General features: G+C 41.7%; 1 protein-coding gene across 3 annotated transcripts; it reads left to right on the top strand.

The window, feature by feature from the left end:
- Positions 1-8,034: 8,034 nt before the first annotated feature.
- COQ7 (coenzyme Q7, hydroxylase) lies at positions 8,035-16,046 on the top strand. 3 transcript variants are annotated; one of them, XM_075010542.1, is made up of 6 exons: positions 8,035-8,143; positions 9,358-9,557; positions 10,996-11,110; positions 11,185-11,324; positions 13,788-13,856; positions 15,430-16,046. In XM_075010542.1, exons 1-6 carry the CDS (start codon positions 8,074-8,076, stop codon positions 15,505-15,507), a joined length of 672 nt encoding a protein of 223 aa, XP_074866643.1. In that variant the 5' UTR covers positions 8,035-8,073; the 3' UTR covers positions 15,508-16,046. The 3 variants fall into 3 exon arrangements, with proteins under 3 accessions (XP_074866643.1, XP_074866646.1, XP_074866644.1); XM_075010545.1 differs by having other exon boundaries at positions 8,044-8,064; XM_075010543.1 differs by having other exon boundaries at positions 8,057-8,097.
- Positions 16,047-18,464: the final 2,418 nt, after the last annotated feature.

Genomic DNA, 18,464 nt, shown 5'->3' with positions numbered 1-18,464 from the left:
AAGAGTGGAAAAATGTTCTGTTACCTCTTTACTGATTAAAGCAGTGAGTTCTGTATTACTTACAGCTTCAACAATTAGCTTTGAAGCTGACTAAATGAGCCTCATGACTTCATCTTGTGATATATAGGGGGAGGAAGCTGAGGTAGTCTGGAAGGGAAACTGCGCAACTTCTTTGTTCTAGTAAAAACAAAAAAAATGTTCTTTAACCTGTGATGAAAGAAAATAATATATTGCATGAGACATAATATATCACTGGTGTTTGTGAATATCACGAATGTAAATAAGCTGCTGTGAATATGGTGAAATGCATTAGAATATTCTATAAGATCTTAGGCAAAGATTTGTATGTGGAATAGTTTGATGCTGTGGTATGAAATTATTAGCTTCTCAGTAGTGTTTGTTTCATTAAGAGAATTACAGCTATGGAAAAAAATTGTTTTACCTGGAGTTATAAACTGGATTTCTGTGCTGTGTTTTAAGAGATTACTTTTATATGTATGTTTCTTTTGGGAGAAAATAGGAAAAGCCCAGCTCTTGCTTGATCCTTATGAAGAGTGGTCTGTTTTGTATTTCTGTACATCACAGCTGGGGAACCTCTGCCCCGCGGTCTAGATCTACCTTCCCAGCATCCAGCCCACAGCCTTGTAAGCTGGAATCAGGCAAGCTGGGGGCAGATCCAGCCTACTGGCTCTGCCTAGCAGTGCAAGGAAGCGTCTCTGTGCATTGCTGCTACTCCCTCCCCCAGCTGAAGGTACCTCACTCTCAGACCTAGACCTGGAGTATCTGTGGATCTCAGCGGAGGCAGGTCAGCATCAGATGCCCTCAGCCTCAGTCCCCAGCTCTGCTGCCCACCCACCCCCTACTGAACATGGATGATGGGTGCTATGAGGCCTGGGCGTGGGAGAGCTGGGTGTTCTGCACTCATGCCAGGCCACTGCTGCTTCCTCTCCCTCAGCTGAGGGATAGCAGTACAGCACTGCATGGAAAGGCTCTCTCCCTGCCACTATGATTGGCCAAATGATTTTTCTGTGGGCCAGTAGCCTGTGACCTGAAAAAAGGCTCTCCATCCCCTACTATACCAGATGATCCATGTTGCCTCTTTTGCCCTTTTACACAGAGAGTGCCAGCCCATTTCCCGCTTGCAGGAAGCTTGGAGCTTCGGTTCATGAGCGAATTATGCTCTAAAAAGCAGTACCAGTTTCTTCCATGCAGTTTTCAGATTTTCTCCCACCTAGTCATTCTGTGCTCACCCTTTCCTTCATACACTTCTCAAGTGTCTCAACAGTCACCATTACAATATTCCTCTTCCACCTAACAGGACAACTCAGTGGCCCTTCTACTCCATCTATCTATAAGTCAGAGAGATCCATCTGGAGAATGGAAACTCAAGCTGACTTTCTTGGCTACTTACTCCCACCACATACTCAAGGGCTACGTCTACACGAGAAGCCTGTTGACAGAAGTCACTGTCGGAAAGGATTTCCCTGCAAAACTTGTTGACAGACTGCATCTACACATAAAAGCAGATTGAAAGTGCAATCCAACTCTGTCAACAGAGAGCAATCAGATTGCCCGGCCCTCTCTCGACACAACAGCTGATGGGAAGCTCTGCAAAACAGGGCTGCCTGGTGAATTGGAAGACCTGTCTGTCAACAAAAGGGCCCCAGAGTGTCTACATAGCTGTTTTGTCCACAGAACAGTTGAGAGAGGTGTTATACCTGAATGGGGAGAGGTACAATGCAGCCGGCAGATGTGCCAGGTTTTGTTGACAAACTGTTGACAAAGCCCATTTGCCACGTAGACACTCTGCCGTTTTTCCGGCAAAAGCAGCTTTTGTAGATGTGGCCAAGCTCCAGTGGCTTAGGAGTCATATGCCGGTTTGCTCTGTAGTAGTGTATTGCACCACTGATGCATATGGCCCAGCCCAAGACAAATGCTTAGCAGAATTCACTGTGTTTCATACATTACCTTTTTATTCTCCTTACTAAGACATGGTAATGTCTGTCAGCTGCAAAATCCTTCAAAACAAACAAACAAACAAACTACACATTATTGCATTTTTCATGCAACTCTGTTGTCTCCTTCAGAGAAACTTTAGTAAAAACAACAAAATGGCTCATGTCTTTCCTAATTCTTTTCAGGGTTTTTCCCTAAAATATTAAAACGGGAATTTTCTTTATTATATTTGTTTTTTGCTTTTTCATAGCATGACTTTGTTATTGTAGTGATTTTAGCAGGCCTGCCTTCATAGCAGCTAGATGCTCTGTAATTTTCTTTCACATAATTTAGGATTTCTTGTATACAATCAAAGAGTAGCTTCAAATTTACAATTTGTAAAGTTATGCTTGAGGGTGCTGATCATATCCTGCATTCTATTATCCAGCATTTTCACATAACCAGCATTTTAACCATAAGTGGGCCACATCCTCCCTGTCTGAATTGATCTTGTCAACTCTGGCCTTCCTCTTGACTGGGACTCCTTCCTTTTCATGAGCCTGTATAATTAGACCTGCCTATGGAATCGCCACTACATGCATTTGATGAAGGTCTTTGCCCACGAAAGCTTATGCTCCAAAAAATCTGTTAGTCTATAAGGTGCTACAGGGCTTCTCATTTTTGCAGACAGACTAACATGGCTACCCCTCTGATACTTAACCATAAGTAAATTTTAACAGAGAGAAAGCTGTGCTAGTCTATATACTATCAGAACAAAAAAGCAGTCCAGTAGCACTTTAAAGACTAACAAAATAATGTATTAGGTGACGAGCTTTTGTGGAACAGACCTACTTCTTCAGATCATAGCCATACCAGAAGAGACTCAATATTTAAGGCACAGAGAACCAAAAATAGCAATCAAGGTTTGATACATTAACACGTGGTTTGAACCGGGAGGGGTTTTTTAGGTCATTATAGGGGCTCTTTTGCATACTTGGCTTAATCTAATTCTTGACTCCCCTCGCCCTCCTGCCCCTCTACTCTCTGATTTGCTCACCTTGATAATATTTTTCTGATTTGTCAACCTTGATTACTATTTTTGGTTCTCTGTGCCTTAAATATTGAGTCTGTTCTGGTACGGCTATGATCTGAAGAAGTGGGTCTGTCCCACAAAAGCTCATCAGCTAATAAATTATTTGTTTGTCTTTAAAGTGCCACTGGACTGCTTTTTTGTTTTGAAAGTAAACTTTAGTTGTGTTTTCCATAAATATAGTGAGAGTAAGTACAAATACAATATGTTTATTATGCACAATACTACTACTGTTGGTAAATAAAGTACTCCGCATATATTTGTTTGTTTCTTAATATCTAAGTCTTGTTTTCTTTAGTGTTATGCTTCCTAGGCATACCTCTCTGTTACCCAGATATCTGAATATTCAGCAACCTGTGGCTGCTGGATATGAAAGAGTTTATTGTTTTTCTGTTTAGGAATGTTTCCAGGATGTTGCAACAGATAAAAATGGCAGAAAAGTATGGGTAAAATATGGTTATTTACAGAAGAAAAGTCAGTGTTAGCCGCTGTAGTTCATTATTTACTTAAGGAAGACACTCGTTTTATGAGATATAGTAAAACACACAAAAAGGCTTACTTTAATCCAGTGATTCTAAACTGTGACCCGGGGCCCCCTGAAGGGCTGCAAGCATATTTCAGGAAGTCTACCAAGCATGGCCAGCATTGGAGTCACTAAATCCGAGGGCAGAAGACAAAGTCCCACCATGCTGAACTGCAGCCCAAGACCCACTACACGGGGCCAAAGCCTAAGCCACTTTGCTTCACAGTGCTGTTTGTGGCATGGGCCTGTGGCAGTTGCTCTACTTACTACCCCTTAATGTCAGGCCTGGCTTTTATATGAAGTAAAACAGTTGTGGCACATGTCATGGAGGTTTTATAACATGTTGGGGAGACCTCAGAAAGAAAAAGGGTGAAAGTCTTTGCCTTAATCACCAACATGCTAAACATTGCATGTGCTTACGTCCTATTTACCTCTGTCCCTTATATTTACATACATGTGCTTCAGGCATTTTCTGAATACAAATGCTATTCTGAACTGAGAACAACAAGAAGTCCTGTGGCACCTTACAGACTAACAGACTATCTGTTAGTCTATAAGGTGCCACAGGACTTCTTGTTGTTCTCGAAGATACAGACTAACATGGCTACCTCTGCAATACTCTGAACTGTTATTCAACATTACACATGTGTTTGCAGAATAGTTAAATCATAAAAATTAGTATTAAATCTACTCACTGATTGCTACATTTAAAAAAAATCAGCAGTACTACAAAGGCTCCTGTTAAACCTTAGTATAGAGAGCATGTTGATGATATAATGTATGAAAACTAGATACATTCTACATAGACAACGCTCTTTATGTAAGAATTTAAAATACAGGTTGATCCTCCCTGGATGCACATCCTCTGGACCTGACCCATCCTGGACAAACGGAGGTCAATGCTGGCCCCTCCAATCCCAGGTGCCTCCCCGAAGGCTCTGGAACTCTGCTCCCCTAGGGTGCCAGTCTGCTGGCAGGCCACCTCCTAACCATTTGCTGCCAGCCTCTGTCGGGCTTTGCTTCTCAGGGGCACCAGGGATGGGCTCTGCTTTTAACTCCTAGTCATTAGCCCACCAGGGTTCTGGCCCCCAGCCACCAGCATGCAGGGTCTCTAGCCGTTGGCCCACTGGAGCTCAATTGCCAGCCCCTGACCCTCTGGGACTCCACTGCCCGCCTCCCATTCCTGGTCACTGACTGCCTGGGACCCCCTCCCAGCCACCTGCCACAGGTGCTACAGGACTCCTTTGGCTGCCTGTCACAGGGGCTGTGGGGCTGTTCTTCCAGCCACCACCCCTGGGGCTCCACCATTCCCTAGTCCAGTAATGCTCCTGGACCAGCCCACTGGTTTTTCACCTTAGAACACCCACAGCATTGACGACAATGCCAAACCAGGGGTGTTGCCACGCTAAAGAAGTTCACGTTACAGAGATTCAATGTGTATTATACATACACTAATTCATGAATTAACTTTCTGAAGGGCAAAACACTGAGTCAATGGCAGAACAGGCAATAGAATTCAAAAGTCCTGATTTTCACTCAAGATTGAGTTATCACATCACTGTCTCCTGGCATTATCTAAGGTCCAATCTTGCAAATAAACATTTTCACATATCAGTAACTATATATGCAAATCATTCTGTTGCACTCACTGGAAGTACTTGTACACCTACTCGTGTCCATGAAGATAAAGATTTCTGTTACAGCTGTGCCTGCCTTTATGTTTCTGCATAGCAGATGAGCGATTAATGCATTTAATTCATATTAACACAAAGTGTGCATGAACAAGTCAGAATATATATACATACATATGTTAGTCTATAAGGTGCCACAGGACTTCTTGTTGTTTTTGAAGATACAGACTAACATGGCTACCTCTCTGATAAAGTGTGCATGTAAATCTCTATACAACAGTGGGAATTAAATGTCTGTCTACTGCAAAAGAATTTCTATACAAGTTTACGGAAAAAAGTTATACATTTTTTCTCTGGCTTAGCAGAGATTTCTTCATTGTATGGCTGAGAGGGTGTGACAAACAATGAAGTAATTAATTCAGTGTGAAAAATACACTTCCTGATTAAAATAAAATAAGTTGAAAAACCTGTTCTTCCAACTTACCAGGTTTCTAAGTAGCACCAATTTACAAACTAGCAAATAACGACGATTAATTGTTCTGTTTCTTTAAAGACTCACAGGAAAGATTTATGTAACCTAACAAACCTGCAATCCAATGTAGCCCAACAAGGAGAAAATGGTAAGGAATGCAGCTTCCAAAGCACGTTTGGAATTACAGATTCATTAACATTTTCAACCATTTCATTAGTGATAGTGCAGCTTCAGTGGAGATAGTAATGGAAGTGGGGAGGGGGCCAGGCTAGCGATTAAACCTCTCTAGTCCAGCACCCTCAGGACCTGACTGGTACCAGACCAGAGAATTTGCTGAACCATGGGAGGTCAATATTGTCTAGCAGCACTATGAACATTTGCATTATTTACTGGGCTCTTAGACATTTTGAGGTAAATTAGAGCTAAATAGCTAAGGGATGGAAGGGAGAGCTCTGTGGTTTGACTATTGTCCTGCTAAACCCAGAGTTGTGAGCTCAGCCCTTGAGGGGGCCATTTAGGAATCTGGGGCAAATAGATTTAAAACATATATATCTGTCAGGGATGGTGATAGGCCCCACTGAGAAGGCAGGGGACCGGACTCAAAGACCTCTGAAGGTCCCTTCCAGTTCTGTGAGATAGGTGTATAACTCCATACATTCATTTTAGCAGCAGAACAGACCAGGACTAACAGCCTGTCTGCATGGGCTGGGCAATCCCTTAAGGCACCATGCAGTGTGCAAGATAGGAGACTATATGCCATTTTGAAAACAATATGTATTTCAGTAAATACTCACCATATAAAAACTTTCAGTCTCATTCCTGCTAACACCAGATAAATCAAAACTATCTTCTTTTCTTTGCGCATCAATGTAATATTTTCTAGAAAAACATATTTCCAATTTCAGTAAAATGAAAATAGATTTTTACAGTATTTCTAAAGAACAGGCAAGCCTTTTTCAATTTGAGTTCTTGTGACTCTCTTGCCTTTTCCTTATAATTGTAAATCCAGTTCCCGCTATCAGACTATTTCAACTCTAATTTAAGTCCATCTTCACAACCCATCCCCAAGGCTCATTCCATTTAAAACCAAAAATCTAGTTTTTTAGCAAAAAAGAAGTCTTTGCTATTTAACAGAGACAGAAGAACTCACTTCCTGAAGGTATTCATCACCACCCAACAACGACAACAAAAATTAGGCTTGCATGAATATGAGCTCCTTCATATAATGCATACAGAAAAGCTGTGTTAGGAACAGTATAGGATTCTTGCACTCTGCTCCGTTCACAACCACTCCTTAAACACAATGTTAACATGTAATGTTTTATTTTGTGCTGAACTACTGAGTCATGCTAGAGGCAATTTGCCATATATCTAACCCAAACACTAATCCTTAGTAACAGAGAGGAAGCTGTGCTAGTCTATACACTATCAAAACAAAAAGCAGTCAAGTAGCACTTTAAAGACTAGCAAAATCCCCCTCATCTCTGTTTACTCTTCTCCTAATCACCACTCACTGTGTGCTTTCTACCGGACACTAACTGCCCATTCCCACTCACTTGTCCTCCTGCACAAATGCACATCTGTGCACTTGTCTTACATACTCATATATCTGTACATCCCCTACGTGCTCCGTGTTCGTGCACAAACTCCATACAGTACCTATACACCGTTCACCCTTTAAATACGCATCTCTAGACTTCTCCTCATCTCCACATTCTGCCTACGGACCAGTTGTAACGATACATCCCCACATGCCGGAGTCACCACAGGGTCCCTGTGTCTGTGCACCCATCACACTCATACATCTGCCATCCCACCTCTATGTATTCCTGGGCTACGCCATTTCCGCTCATCACCCTTCCGATGCCCTCGCTGCGCTCTCCTCTGCCCATGCTCCCTCCGCACATCTCATACCCATGCAATCTCCACTTCCCACCCCCGCGTCCGTGCACCCCGCCAAACCCATGCTCCCGCCACGTACCCCTCCACACCCCTGCAACAGCCAGACACGGCATAACCCGCAAAGCTCCAGTCCCAGTCTCGTCCGCATATGGGTCCCGCGCCCCTCACCCAGGCACCCTGGGTGCCCCTGCGCTCTGCGCCCCACTGTAGCCCCGTCCCCGCTCACTACCCCGCCCCTACAGTCTATGAGCCACAGAGCGGGCGAGGCGCCGGGGGGACACACGCGCTCCCATGACGCCGCAGCAGTTCGACACAGTGCCGCACTCCGCGTTGTCACGGCAGCCACAGGGACGCTCGTCTGTGACTGACAGCGGGTCTTCCCAGTCGGAAGGGGCGCGTAAGAGAGAAGGAACCAATCGATCCGGGACAGGGGCGGAAACATATACGTCAATTCCAGTGGCCCTCCTCTATACGTCATCGCGTCGCACCGCTGTGAGGAGTTTGGGCCTGGGTCAGGGCTATGGAAGTAGCGGCGGCTGTTGCAGTGAGGGGGTTGCGCGCGGGCTGCTCGCGTCGTCACTGTGGGGCAGGTGCGGCGTCGGGGCGGCTTTGCGCGGGGTCACCCTGCTCCCCTGGAGGAGGGGGCCACAGAGCCCAGCCCCTCCCCTTTTCCCTTCCCTTCCCTTCCCTTCCCCTTTCTGGGTCACACTCGCCCATACTCCCTCCCGTCTCTGGATTCACCCCTTCGTTGCAGTGTTATCTTTTTTCTGGGGTGGCTGCTCTGTCCTCTTCCTGGGGTCTTCCCTTCCTGGCTTACACTGTCCCCTTGCAGGATTGCAAATATCTCTGCCCTCTCATCCCTACTCGAGCTGTGCTGGATTGACCTTTTCTGGGTCTCCACTGGGGCAATGGAACATGGCATGAGAAGGTCAGTCCCTGGAACCAGGGGCTTGCCAAAGGCCAGTGGGGCACTGCATAATAGGGGTGACCACATGCCACTTGGCCTACTGCAAGAGTACTGTGTATAAACTTGCAGTTGCCAGACACACATTGGCCAAGTGCTCCTCACAGCTAGCGTCTCCACTCCCTGCAACTGGCCAGAGCTGGAGCTGCACTGGGATTTGTCTGTCATGCAGAGAAAGGCGGATGGCCAAGGCCACAAGGGAGGAAACAGAGTGGTAGCTGTGTTAGCTTGTATCCACAAAAACAATGAGAAATCCTATGGCAGCCTATAGACTAACCGATATATTGGAGCATAACCTTTTGTGGGCAAAGACCCACTTTATCAGGGAGGAGAGGAGTCCTGGGCTGGTGAGCTGAGCAGAGTGAGTGGAACATAAGGCGGAGGGGCCAGGGGACAGAGCAGAACTATCACACTGGATGCAGGAAAAGCAGAATGAGGTGACCCAAGGTACATTTGAGCATGGGTCTGGCACCACTGTAAACCTGATACTGCTCTGGAGTCATCTCTCACCAGGCCATCCCCATGCAGGCTCATCTGTCACCTCTGTGTTTCATCCCCATTCCTGGGAAAATCTGGTCTCCTTTGAGGCTAATCCCCTGTATTAAATTAGGACCTTGTGTCATGTGTTATACCTTCTCTGTTTTCCATTCCTGACTCACACTCCTTCCCCCACATCACACTGCACTCATGTATCACAAACAGGTCAGTAAGCAGGCACAACACTGAGTAAATGACATGTACACTTGTTAAGTGCTTGTGTGGGTATTTTGTTGAGAATTCCCTTGCTTTCAATGGTTGTAGAGTACTATTCTTCATTTCAGTTGTCTTTCTGTTTGGCAGGTTTTGAAAGAAAATGGCATTTACAGTCAAAAGAGACTTCTTTAAGGTTTTGTAGTACTAGAATGACCTTGGACAACATCAACAAGCCAGCCATAGACCGCATAATTAGGGTGGATCATGCAGGGGAATATGGGGCAAATCGTATTTATGCTGGGCAAATGGCTGTCCTCGGTAGAACTACAGTAGGGCCAGTCATCCAGGTTGGTATGTGTGGATCTAACTTCATCTTACCTTTGTGTCTTATGTAGTCAAAGATATACTCTTTAGCTGAAGTACAATAAAATAAATTACTGGGCTATACTTTTAGCGTTTTCAATGTATACTTTAAAACAACTGGTCTTACAAAAGCTCTTCCCATGGTAAATGTAATGTTTTAGATGTCAAAAATCTTGTAAATTAAAACTTGAATGAAAAAAATGAGTGAGAGCTGTGATATAACTGTTTATTCCCTTTCTCCAAAATGTTAACTAATTATTGAATATAAATAGGTGTTAATAAAACATAACAAGGTTTTTAAATAAATCTGAATAACAGTCTTCCTCTTAATTTGTCAACTTTCATTTTTGTTTGTTCTGGTGACTTAAACATTAGGAAATGATTGTAGTATGGTGGATTTACTGCTGTTGTGTTTTTTGGGTCTTTGGCTCTGTTGATGATAATCAGAAGACCGGTTGTGTGTTTAATGATATGCGTCCAATAAGTGCAGCAGGTCCCACGAGGTTCCCCAAAGACCCCAGACCAGATAAGGGTTGAAAGTTCCAGGCCAGGGTTTATTGCCAAGCAAGGTACACGCAGTTGTTAAGTATACTTTACTGATTTGCTGTGCATAGGTACCTGCAGCAGTGAACCAATGCCTTCAGTCTGAATAGTTTAGACAAAGGCAGTTCCCCAAAGACATTACATTATATATAGATGGATACAAACAAAACATACTTTACTGCTGATGTATTAGGTTGCCACCCTCTGATGATGTTAGGCTATTACCCTGTACCTCGTGGTTTGGTTAGATTATTTTTTATTCTTTATGTTGCTATTTTAGACCCTTTCCTGAATCTAGGTTTGTATCTGTGGAGTGGATACCAAGGTCTTTTTTAATGAGCTGGTGGTACCTTGTGATTTTAACTTATGAACTGTACCAATTACCATTCTGCACATAGACTGATTACCAATTAGGGTTTTGTACTCTTAGCCCTGTCTGAGCCAAGCTCTGTTAGCAGAAGACTGCCTCTTGCTCACAGACTAGCTTTTCTTTTAGCCATGTTTTGTCCATTGTTGCTAGGGCTTAAGCCTCAAACCAGGCCTGTGCTGTATGGGCTTAGGCCTTTATCTTACTATGCTGATGGTCTCATAGAGTTTTCTATGTTAGACAAGACATGAATTTCTAATGTAAAAACAAGCAAGGGGAAAAAAGATATGTAGCTGATGCCTAACAGTACACTTTTCAGACTCTGTTTATGTATCACTGGGGAGAAAAGTCACAAGCCAATTTATTTTATTTTGTAGATCGCTTTTTAAAATCAAAATTAAAATTAGCATGAGCTGAAGCTCACTTACATTGCATTTTTTCTCTATATTTATAGTAGCATTATAAATGCTTTATTTTTATTATGTTTTTCTGTAACCTTATTTCTTTTGCAGCAAATGTGGGATCAAGAAAAGGATCATCTGAAAAAGTTTAATGAGTTAATGGTCAGGTTTAGAGTTCGACCTACGATTTTATTGCCTTTTTGGAATGTTACAGGGTTTGCTTTAGGTGAGTGCACGGTCTTATTGCTATTATTAATGTAGGCTTGGAATATGTTGCTCAAATTAATTTGATAATTACAGGTGCTGGAACTGCTTTACTTGGAAGAGAAGGTGCAATGGCTTGTACTGTGGCAGTGGAGGAGAGCATAGCAGAGCATTATAACAATCAGATCAGAACACTAATGGAGGAGGATCCAGAAAAATACAAAGAATTATTGCAGGTATGTGAATATGGTTTAAAGGTATTTAACATATTCTCTGTATATTGAGACAATATTTTAAATGACATAAATATAGCATTTGGATTTGCAGAAGATTAATTTCTCACTGGTAGTTCAAAACATTACATGCAGTGAAACACTCAAGATGAAAAGTGTTTTGTTTCAGTTAGCTATTGGATTTTTTTCTTTTATGTGTATTAAATATAAAACATCTGAGACCACAGACACAGAGCCCATTTTTAATAGAAACTGGCACTCTCTGGTCCAGCAATACACCTCGTCCAGCAAGACCAGGGATGTTCCTGGACCAGAGAGCTGAAGCAGGAGGTCAAGCTGAGCTGGCAACCCAGAAGCCGTGTGTGAGGCAGTGGGTCTGGGGCTAGAACACCGGCATCCAAGTCTCTGGGACCAGTCTTCCCCAGAAGCTACCCAGAGCCAGGGAGTCATGGCTGGATGGGCAGCCAGGCCCTGGGGAACATAAATTTCCTTAGTTTAGGAAAATCCCTTTTTCAGGACCTCTGAGGTCTCGAGGGTGCCAGATCAGGGAGATATAACCTGTAGTTCACAAAACAAGAAAAAGTCATGTAGCACTTTGAAGACAAACAAAATAATTTATTAGGTGATGAGCTTTCATGGGGCAGACCCGCTTTCTAGATCTGAAGAACTGGGTCTGCCCCATGAAAGCTCATCACCTAATAAATTATTTTGTTAGTCTTCAGAGAGCTATAGGACTCCTTTTTTGTTTTGTGAAGATATGGACTAACACAGCTACCTCTCTGTAACTATAACCTGTAGTTATACTCTGTTTTTTACTGGGGGCAGAAGAGGCAGCCTGTGGTGTCCAAATATTTCAATTTAATAGGAGACTTTAAAGAATAAGAAAGTGAACTAATCTGAATAATGTATCATGTGGGCATGCTTTGGATATACTGGACATAACAGTATCATTGCAACTCCAGACACCGCAGCCTTTGAGAGCAGCTGATCTCTTACCTTCACTTAGACTAGGAAGATGGTTCCTTATTTGTTAAAACTTAAATGCATTTAGGCCATGCTCCTGCATTGAGCTCACAGTGGACAGACTACTGTGCCTATATATAGCCCTATTAATTTCACTGTACTTGTGCGGAGCTTGTTGTAAGGTCAGGGTCTAAGAACTCAGCAGTATCAACCCACTGGCTACCACTGCCTATTAAGATAATGGGACTGGGCCTGGAACAGCCCAAGACTGGAATTTGGAATAGCCCAAACTCTATTGCTGACTTTCATTTGTGTGACTGAGTAAAAACTGAGCTGTGAGCACAGTGGAATCATGTACCAGTAAAAACGCAAGACAAAGCTATCCGGAATGCAAGAGCTGGAGAGAGTGAGTATTCAGAACTCAAATTGTCCAACTAAGTAAGATGTTCTAACTTTGATGTCTAGATACCCTGAGCACGTTTTTAGCAAAAGTGTATTTTATTTTTCTTTCGATTTATACAAGTATAAAGAGAGGAGCCTTTGCAAAGCCTTACAGAAGGAAAACTGTCATGTATCATAGCAGACTCTCACACCATTAGTTCACATATTTTGCTTTGAAGGTATTTGGTTTAATTTTTTATGCAATTATTTGTGTACTTAAAAAAAAAAAAAAAAAAAAAAAAAAAAAGGAAAATTTTGTATTCTATACTTAGCTCATACCATGATCCTGGTTCTTTCTCTTAAGTTCTGATCCTGCAAGTTTTTCTGTACTGAAAGACACTTAAATCTGGTGGAGCTTCATGGACATGCAGATGGCTGCCTTCATGGAACAATTTGCAGGATTGGGGTCTTAGTTTGTAAATATAATAATCTCAGAATGACTATTGTAATGTTAGTGTTAAAAAAATGTGAAAAAGGAAGACTGGCTTGCTAATTAGCAGTTCTGTTTTCTAGAAAGATTTTTCAGAATTCCAGAATAAGCTGGGATTCAGGAGGTGCTCTCAGTATGACAAGAAAATGTTCCAACCTGGTTTCTTAGCTAAGACACAGTGTGTTGTTAGTGTAGTATCTGATGACTCTTACTCGGAGCCTTAATCCACTGTTGCTTGCAATGGGGGTGGGCATCTATGATTTATCTTTTTCATATCATTATCTACTATGATTCTGGTTATAATCAGCATATGCATGATAGAGTTATGACATTCACGAACGTTGGCTGAGACTGTAATGGCCCAGGAAGAGAACACACACAGTTTTCTGAATAACACCAAGAACATAACATGAACTTCTTTATTTCAGAGGTTCTTTCCTCATGTACTGTAGTTGTGGGTTGTTCTAATTGGAAATTGTGAGGAGAGGATTTTTCAAAAGCATTTAGCTAGAGGTCTTGACTTCAGGTATACTGTTTCTCAAGTGATAAGGTGGCCAGAAGTGCAGATTTGTCATCTTAATCATTGATGTGTAGGTAAAAACTGTTACTAATTTATAATTTCTTTTAAACAGATAATAAAGAAATTCCGTGATGAAGAGCTGGAGCACCATGATGTAGGCCTTGACCACAATGCAGAATTGGTAGGCAGAGAGTATTAATTCATTGCTGTTGATCATTGCTATGCATTTGGTTGCGACAGTGTCTCCTTGTCTTTGTGCAAATGAAAATACAGGAAGTGGGTGGAAAATAACAGTACAGTAATAATTGTTGATTCTTTTTGAGAAGGTACATATCGGATAAAACTAAAGGCATCTTTATCAAAATCTGAAATGGTTTTTTTAATGTTGAAATTTTTTAAGTTTTCCAGCAACTATAGCATCCTGTAAATGCTATTGTTAAAACTACAGGTTGAAACTTTCTAAACCAGAACACTCTCATCCTGCAAACTCCATAATCTGGCATGATTTTAGTTGGCTGGATGACCACTCATCATGGGTGTGGTTAAGTTTTCCATAGTCCTGTAAAGCTTGTTTCCAGCCACCAGTCCTGGCTCTCAGTTTTCTGTGGTATTATTTAGCTGTAATTTACCCCTAAATGTCTTCTAGCAGCCCAATAAGCAGTGGAAGTGCTGGTAACACACTAGTCAATATTGACCTCCCGTTGCCCAGAAAATTCTTTCATCTGGCACCTGTCAGGTTTCAAGGGTGCCAGCTGAGAGAGGTTCAACCTGTAGTTCTTTTTCAAAACTAAACTATTGCATTAACTCTGTTTTTGAACGTGTAGTCTAATTTGAGTTTGCTTAAAATGTTAGATTAATAATTGAACCTTTTGTTAGTTATCTATCGCTTTCAGCCCTGGGAATCCAGATATCACCCTGATATACCAGACACAGTTTATTATATTGATTAAGGATGGGGGTAGGGAAACTTCTTTTGCTTAAGGGACTCTGAACCACAGAAAAATCAGTCAGGGACCACACACAAGCAAAAAACTTACCCTCACTCTCAACTGCTCCCAATGCTCTCAAGGTGGGAAACAAACCAAAACATCACAAAACCCCTTCCCCTGCATGTAACTCAGAATGCGCAGAGGGCTTGGAGCCCCTCTGCAGCTGAGTGAGCCAGCGCTGAAGCACAAGCTTTTCCCCTGCAGCAGAGTGAGCCGGTGGTCAGGCTGCATCACTGCTGTGGAGGGAAGGGTAGCAAAAGTTCGGGGGTTTCCCCTGGAGTGGAGTTAGATGGCACTTACACTTGAGCTGCTAGGGGGCACCAATACTTCCAGCCTGCATCATGGAAACTTGCACTGGGCCGGATCAAATTATGCCAGGGCCAGATCTGGTCAGTAGGCCATAGGTTCTCCCCCCGCCCCTCCCTCCGTAGGATGAAACTCTGGAGCAAATTTGTCCCTCTTGTTTTGCTTCATGAGCTTTATGAAGTCCCTCTGTCGTTTTTCCACATCTGTGTGGAGAACGGATATGTTTTTATCACATATGATATATTTTAATACAAGGTAAGTCTCTCTTTTTAAAAAAAAAAAAAAAAAAAAAAAAAGCCTATTTGTCCTATTCTGGGAAAGCAGTATTGTTTCTGTAACATGGATAAAAATAAATCTTTAATATTATTTTTAAAAATTAGTGCACACCTTTGTTTTCACAAATCTGGTTTCTTTTAATTAGTACTTCATCCAATGCCTAATTATTATTTTTTTTTATAGGCACCAGCTTATTCACTTTTGAAGATTGCTATACAAATTGGATGTAAAGCTGCAATATTTTTATCAGAGCGAATTTAGTATTGTTTTTCAATAATGTTTCAATTTGTTTTTCAAAAAAGATTTTGGTAAGATTAAGACTTTGACTTCACTTGTGAAATTATGTGAAAGTATAGATATTTTATACATTGACTTTTTAAAGGATCTGATTCTGCCAGTATTACTTACACTAAATAGTATCTTGCTCAACAAGTATTTTCACCAAAATTAGTGCGGCTATATTGGCAGTAGCCACATGTGAGTATAGATGATAGAATTTAGTCCTCATTAAATAAATCTGAAGTGAAATTAAAAGGCTATTTTTAACAAGAAAATCTGCTGGTTTTGTAAATATTCACAAGATGGCAGTAAAGCGTGTGTATATGTAATAGTATGTACATTTAGTATTAGCCCTCTCTACTTGTACAGAACTATAAAAATGAGATAATCCTTCAGTTTAATTTAAAACATCGCGTTTAGCACAGATTCTTTTCGGAGTTTTATTTTCAATGGAAATAAATCAAGTTCTGTTAAGAACATTTCCCTCAAATATGTCTCAAATAAAGGTCTATTATTACAGGGCTCTGTTTCATTGATGTGACTTTCAACTTTATATTCTTCTTGAGCCAAATTCTGAAACTATTTAATAAAAAACCTCTTTGTTTTGACTGTGCACCAAAAAAGTGAGCCCTATATACTTGATTTAAAGCAGGAAACAGACACAAGCTGCAAATTAACAACTGTTATAAGTTTTAGCTCTTCCTAGCCTGTCTCATCAAGGACCTCTGTGGCATTGATTAGATAGGGAAGTGCCAGTTTTCACAGTGCATGAGAATAGGATTTCCCACCTCTTAAAAGCATCCTTGTGTGAGAGTAATTGAAATAAATCCCACAAAATTCTGACTTCATCTTTCATAGGACGCACATGCTGTCATTGCCTGGTGGTGACAAAGAAGTACGGACTGTTTCTAACTCATCTGTAAAAGTTAGTTCCTGGTTTCAGCAAGAGTATGATTTTCCAAGCCTCTTTTCCCCCTTAAATTTGATTTAAAAAACCTTCCAAAACCCTAAATCTTCAAATAGAAACTTTTTTATTCTCCCTTCGCTAGTCACCAGGGCTCTTTATGTAAACTGTAAAACTGTCTAATTGCACAGGCAGTGGGATAAATTCTGTTCTCAGCCACACCATTGTCGTCGTAGATAAACCGCACTGACTTTGAATGAGTTGAAGTGATCGTCTCTGAAGTTTAAACTGTTTTACACTGTTTAAACAAAGTATTATTTGGTCTACAGTCTCTCTGCTCAGCCACCCAGCTCACTGGTTTTAACCCCTGTGAATCAGAGTTGATGGGGAGTGGGACTACAAGGAAGTAAATTGTTCCAAGGGATTTCCAGGCTGAACCCCAGGAACCTCTGAGTAGTACAGATGTGACTTACGTTGAGCTAATGGTGTCCTCCGAATTGATGTGATGTCAGTGTTTGCCTAGAATAGAATCTGGATCTCCTGTTTCCATCCTCTTTCTTTATGTTGTGTGCTAATCTATTCAGTAAGAAGTTTTTCTTTTGTTTTATTTTTTAAACGCTTGCTCATTGGTAGACCTCTTGGATCAGTAAAGCAACAGGGGGCAATGGATGTTAGTGACATGTTCCATACTGTACCCTGTTCATGACACACCTGCTCCAGGAATACTGCACAGGTCACGTACTTTTTTTTCTTAAGACTCTTAGCTAAAGGCTTACCTGTACCTGGAAATTTACTGAAATAGCGATTGTGAAATCATTATATTGGTGTGAGGCCCCATGTGGACATTTTTATTCTGGAATAAGAGCTTTTTTCCTCATTCAGTTTAACCCACTTAATTTAATACGTTTTCCCCAGCCTGATCAGCTCTAAACCTGTTCGTTTTTAAGAGGCATCTGAATTCACAAAGCAGAACACTTATGTGTGGATTTTAGGACATGTGAAATGTGTGGGCATTATTCACCACAAACCCTGTTGGGTAATAGTCTTCTTTCGGGAACGCAAAATACACGAGTTTTCCATTGGAAAATCATTCTGACAGAAGATTCCCAACAAGCAGTAGAAATTGCCTTTTTGGTTGTTAGATGGTCATTATAAGTAAGTCCATGAAATGGTGATATTCCCCAGTCTGATATGTGTGTATATATAGAGAGAGAGTGGTTAAATCTGTCATTTGCTGTCAGGTATAATAGGTATTTTGGTGCAAAGGAGTTAAGTTATTATTGGCTCTTGTTAGCACTCCAGCAAGCAGTGTCATTCTTTACTTGGAGACATCTGTCACTTTTATAGGTGCAGAGTTCTTTATTGCTTGTTAAAGCTTCAAAGACTGTATAAAGTGTCAAAACAAAAAAGCAGTGCAGTTGGTAGAACTCTGTGTGGACTCCCCCGTCAGTTGTAGTGAAAGTCTGTATATCTACGTACAATGCTTCCGCAACCGTGCTCAGACTGACATTATATGCGAACAATACCAAATGATCCACAGTCTCAACTATGCTGAACGCTATGCTGTCCGGAGTCTCAAAAATAACCTAGACATTATAATCAAACCAGTTGAGAAAGGGTGTGCTGTTGTCATCATGAATGTCAGACTATGAACAGGAGGCAGCCAGACAACTCTCCAACACCAAATTTTACAGACCTCTCTCCTCTGATCCCACTTTGGAATTCCAAAAGAAATTACAGCTACTACTTAAGAAACTCCGTGCTGCTACTCGGGACTTTATTCACTCAGACACACCATCTGAGCCCCAACCTGGATTATTCTGTTTACTTCCCAAAATCCACAAACCTGGAAACCCTGGAAGCCCTATACACCAGACTATCCAGTTATATGGACTCCCTCCTGAAACCCCATGCCACCAACACTCTCAGCTATCTCCGAGATACCACTGACTTCCTGAGGAAATTGCAAACATCGGAAAAGTTGCTGACACCACCATCCTTGCCACCATGGATCTGGAGGCTCTGTACACTAATA

This window comes from Carettochelys insculpta, chromosome 16 (genome assembly GCF_033958435.1).
Source record: "Carettochelys insculpta isolate YL-2023 chromosome 16, ASM3395843v1, whole genome shotgun sequence".
Taxonomy (NCBI): domain Eukaryota; kingdom Metazoa; phylum Chordata; order Testudines; family Carettochelyidae; genus Carettochelys; species Carettochelys insculpta.
The sequence above is the reverse complement of the archived record's forward strand: the minus strand, read 5'-3'. Positions and strand labels throughout refer to the sequence as shown.

What these genes read in the sequence shown, in the direction of transcription:
- COQ7 (XM_075010542.1), top strand. Translation starts at nt 8,074, where the DNA reads ATGGAAGTAGCGGCGGCTGTTGCAGTGAGGGGGTTGCGCGCGGGCTGC. An exon ending in GCGTCGTCACTGTGGGGCAG is followed by an intron (nt 8,144 to 9,357) that starts GTGCGGCGTCGG and finishes TCTGTTTGGCAG; the next exon opens with GTTTTGAAAGAAAATGGCAT. An exon ending in CAGTAGGGCCAGTCATCCAG is followed by an intron (nt 9,558 to 10,995) that starts GTTGGTATGTGT and finishes TTTCTTTTGCAG; the next exon opens with CAAATGTGGGATCAAGAAAA.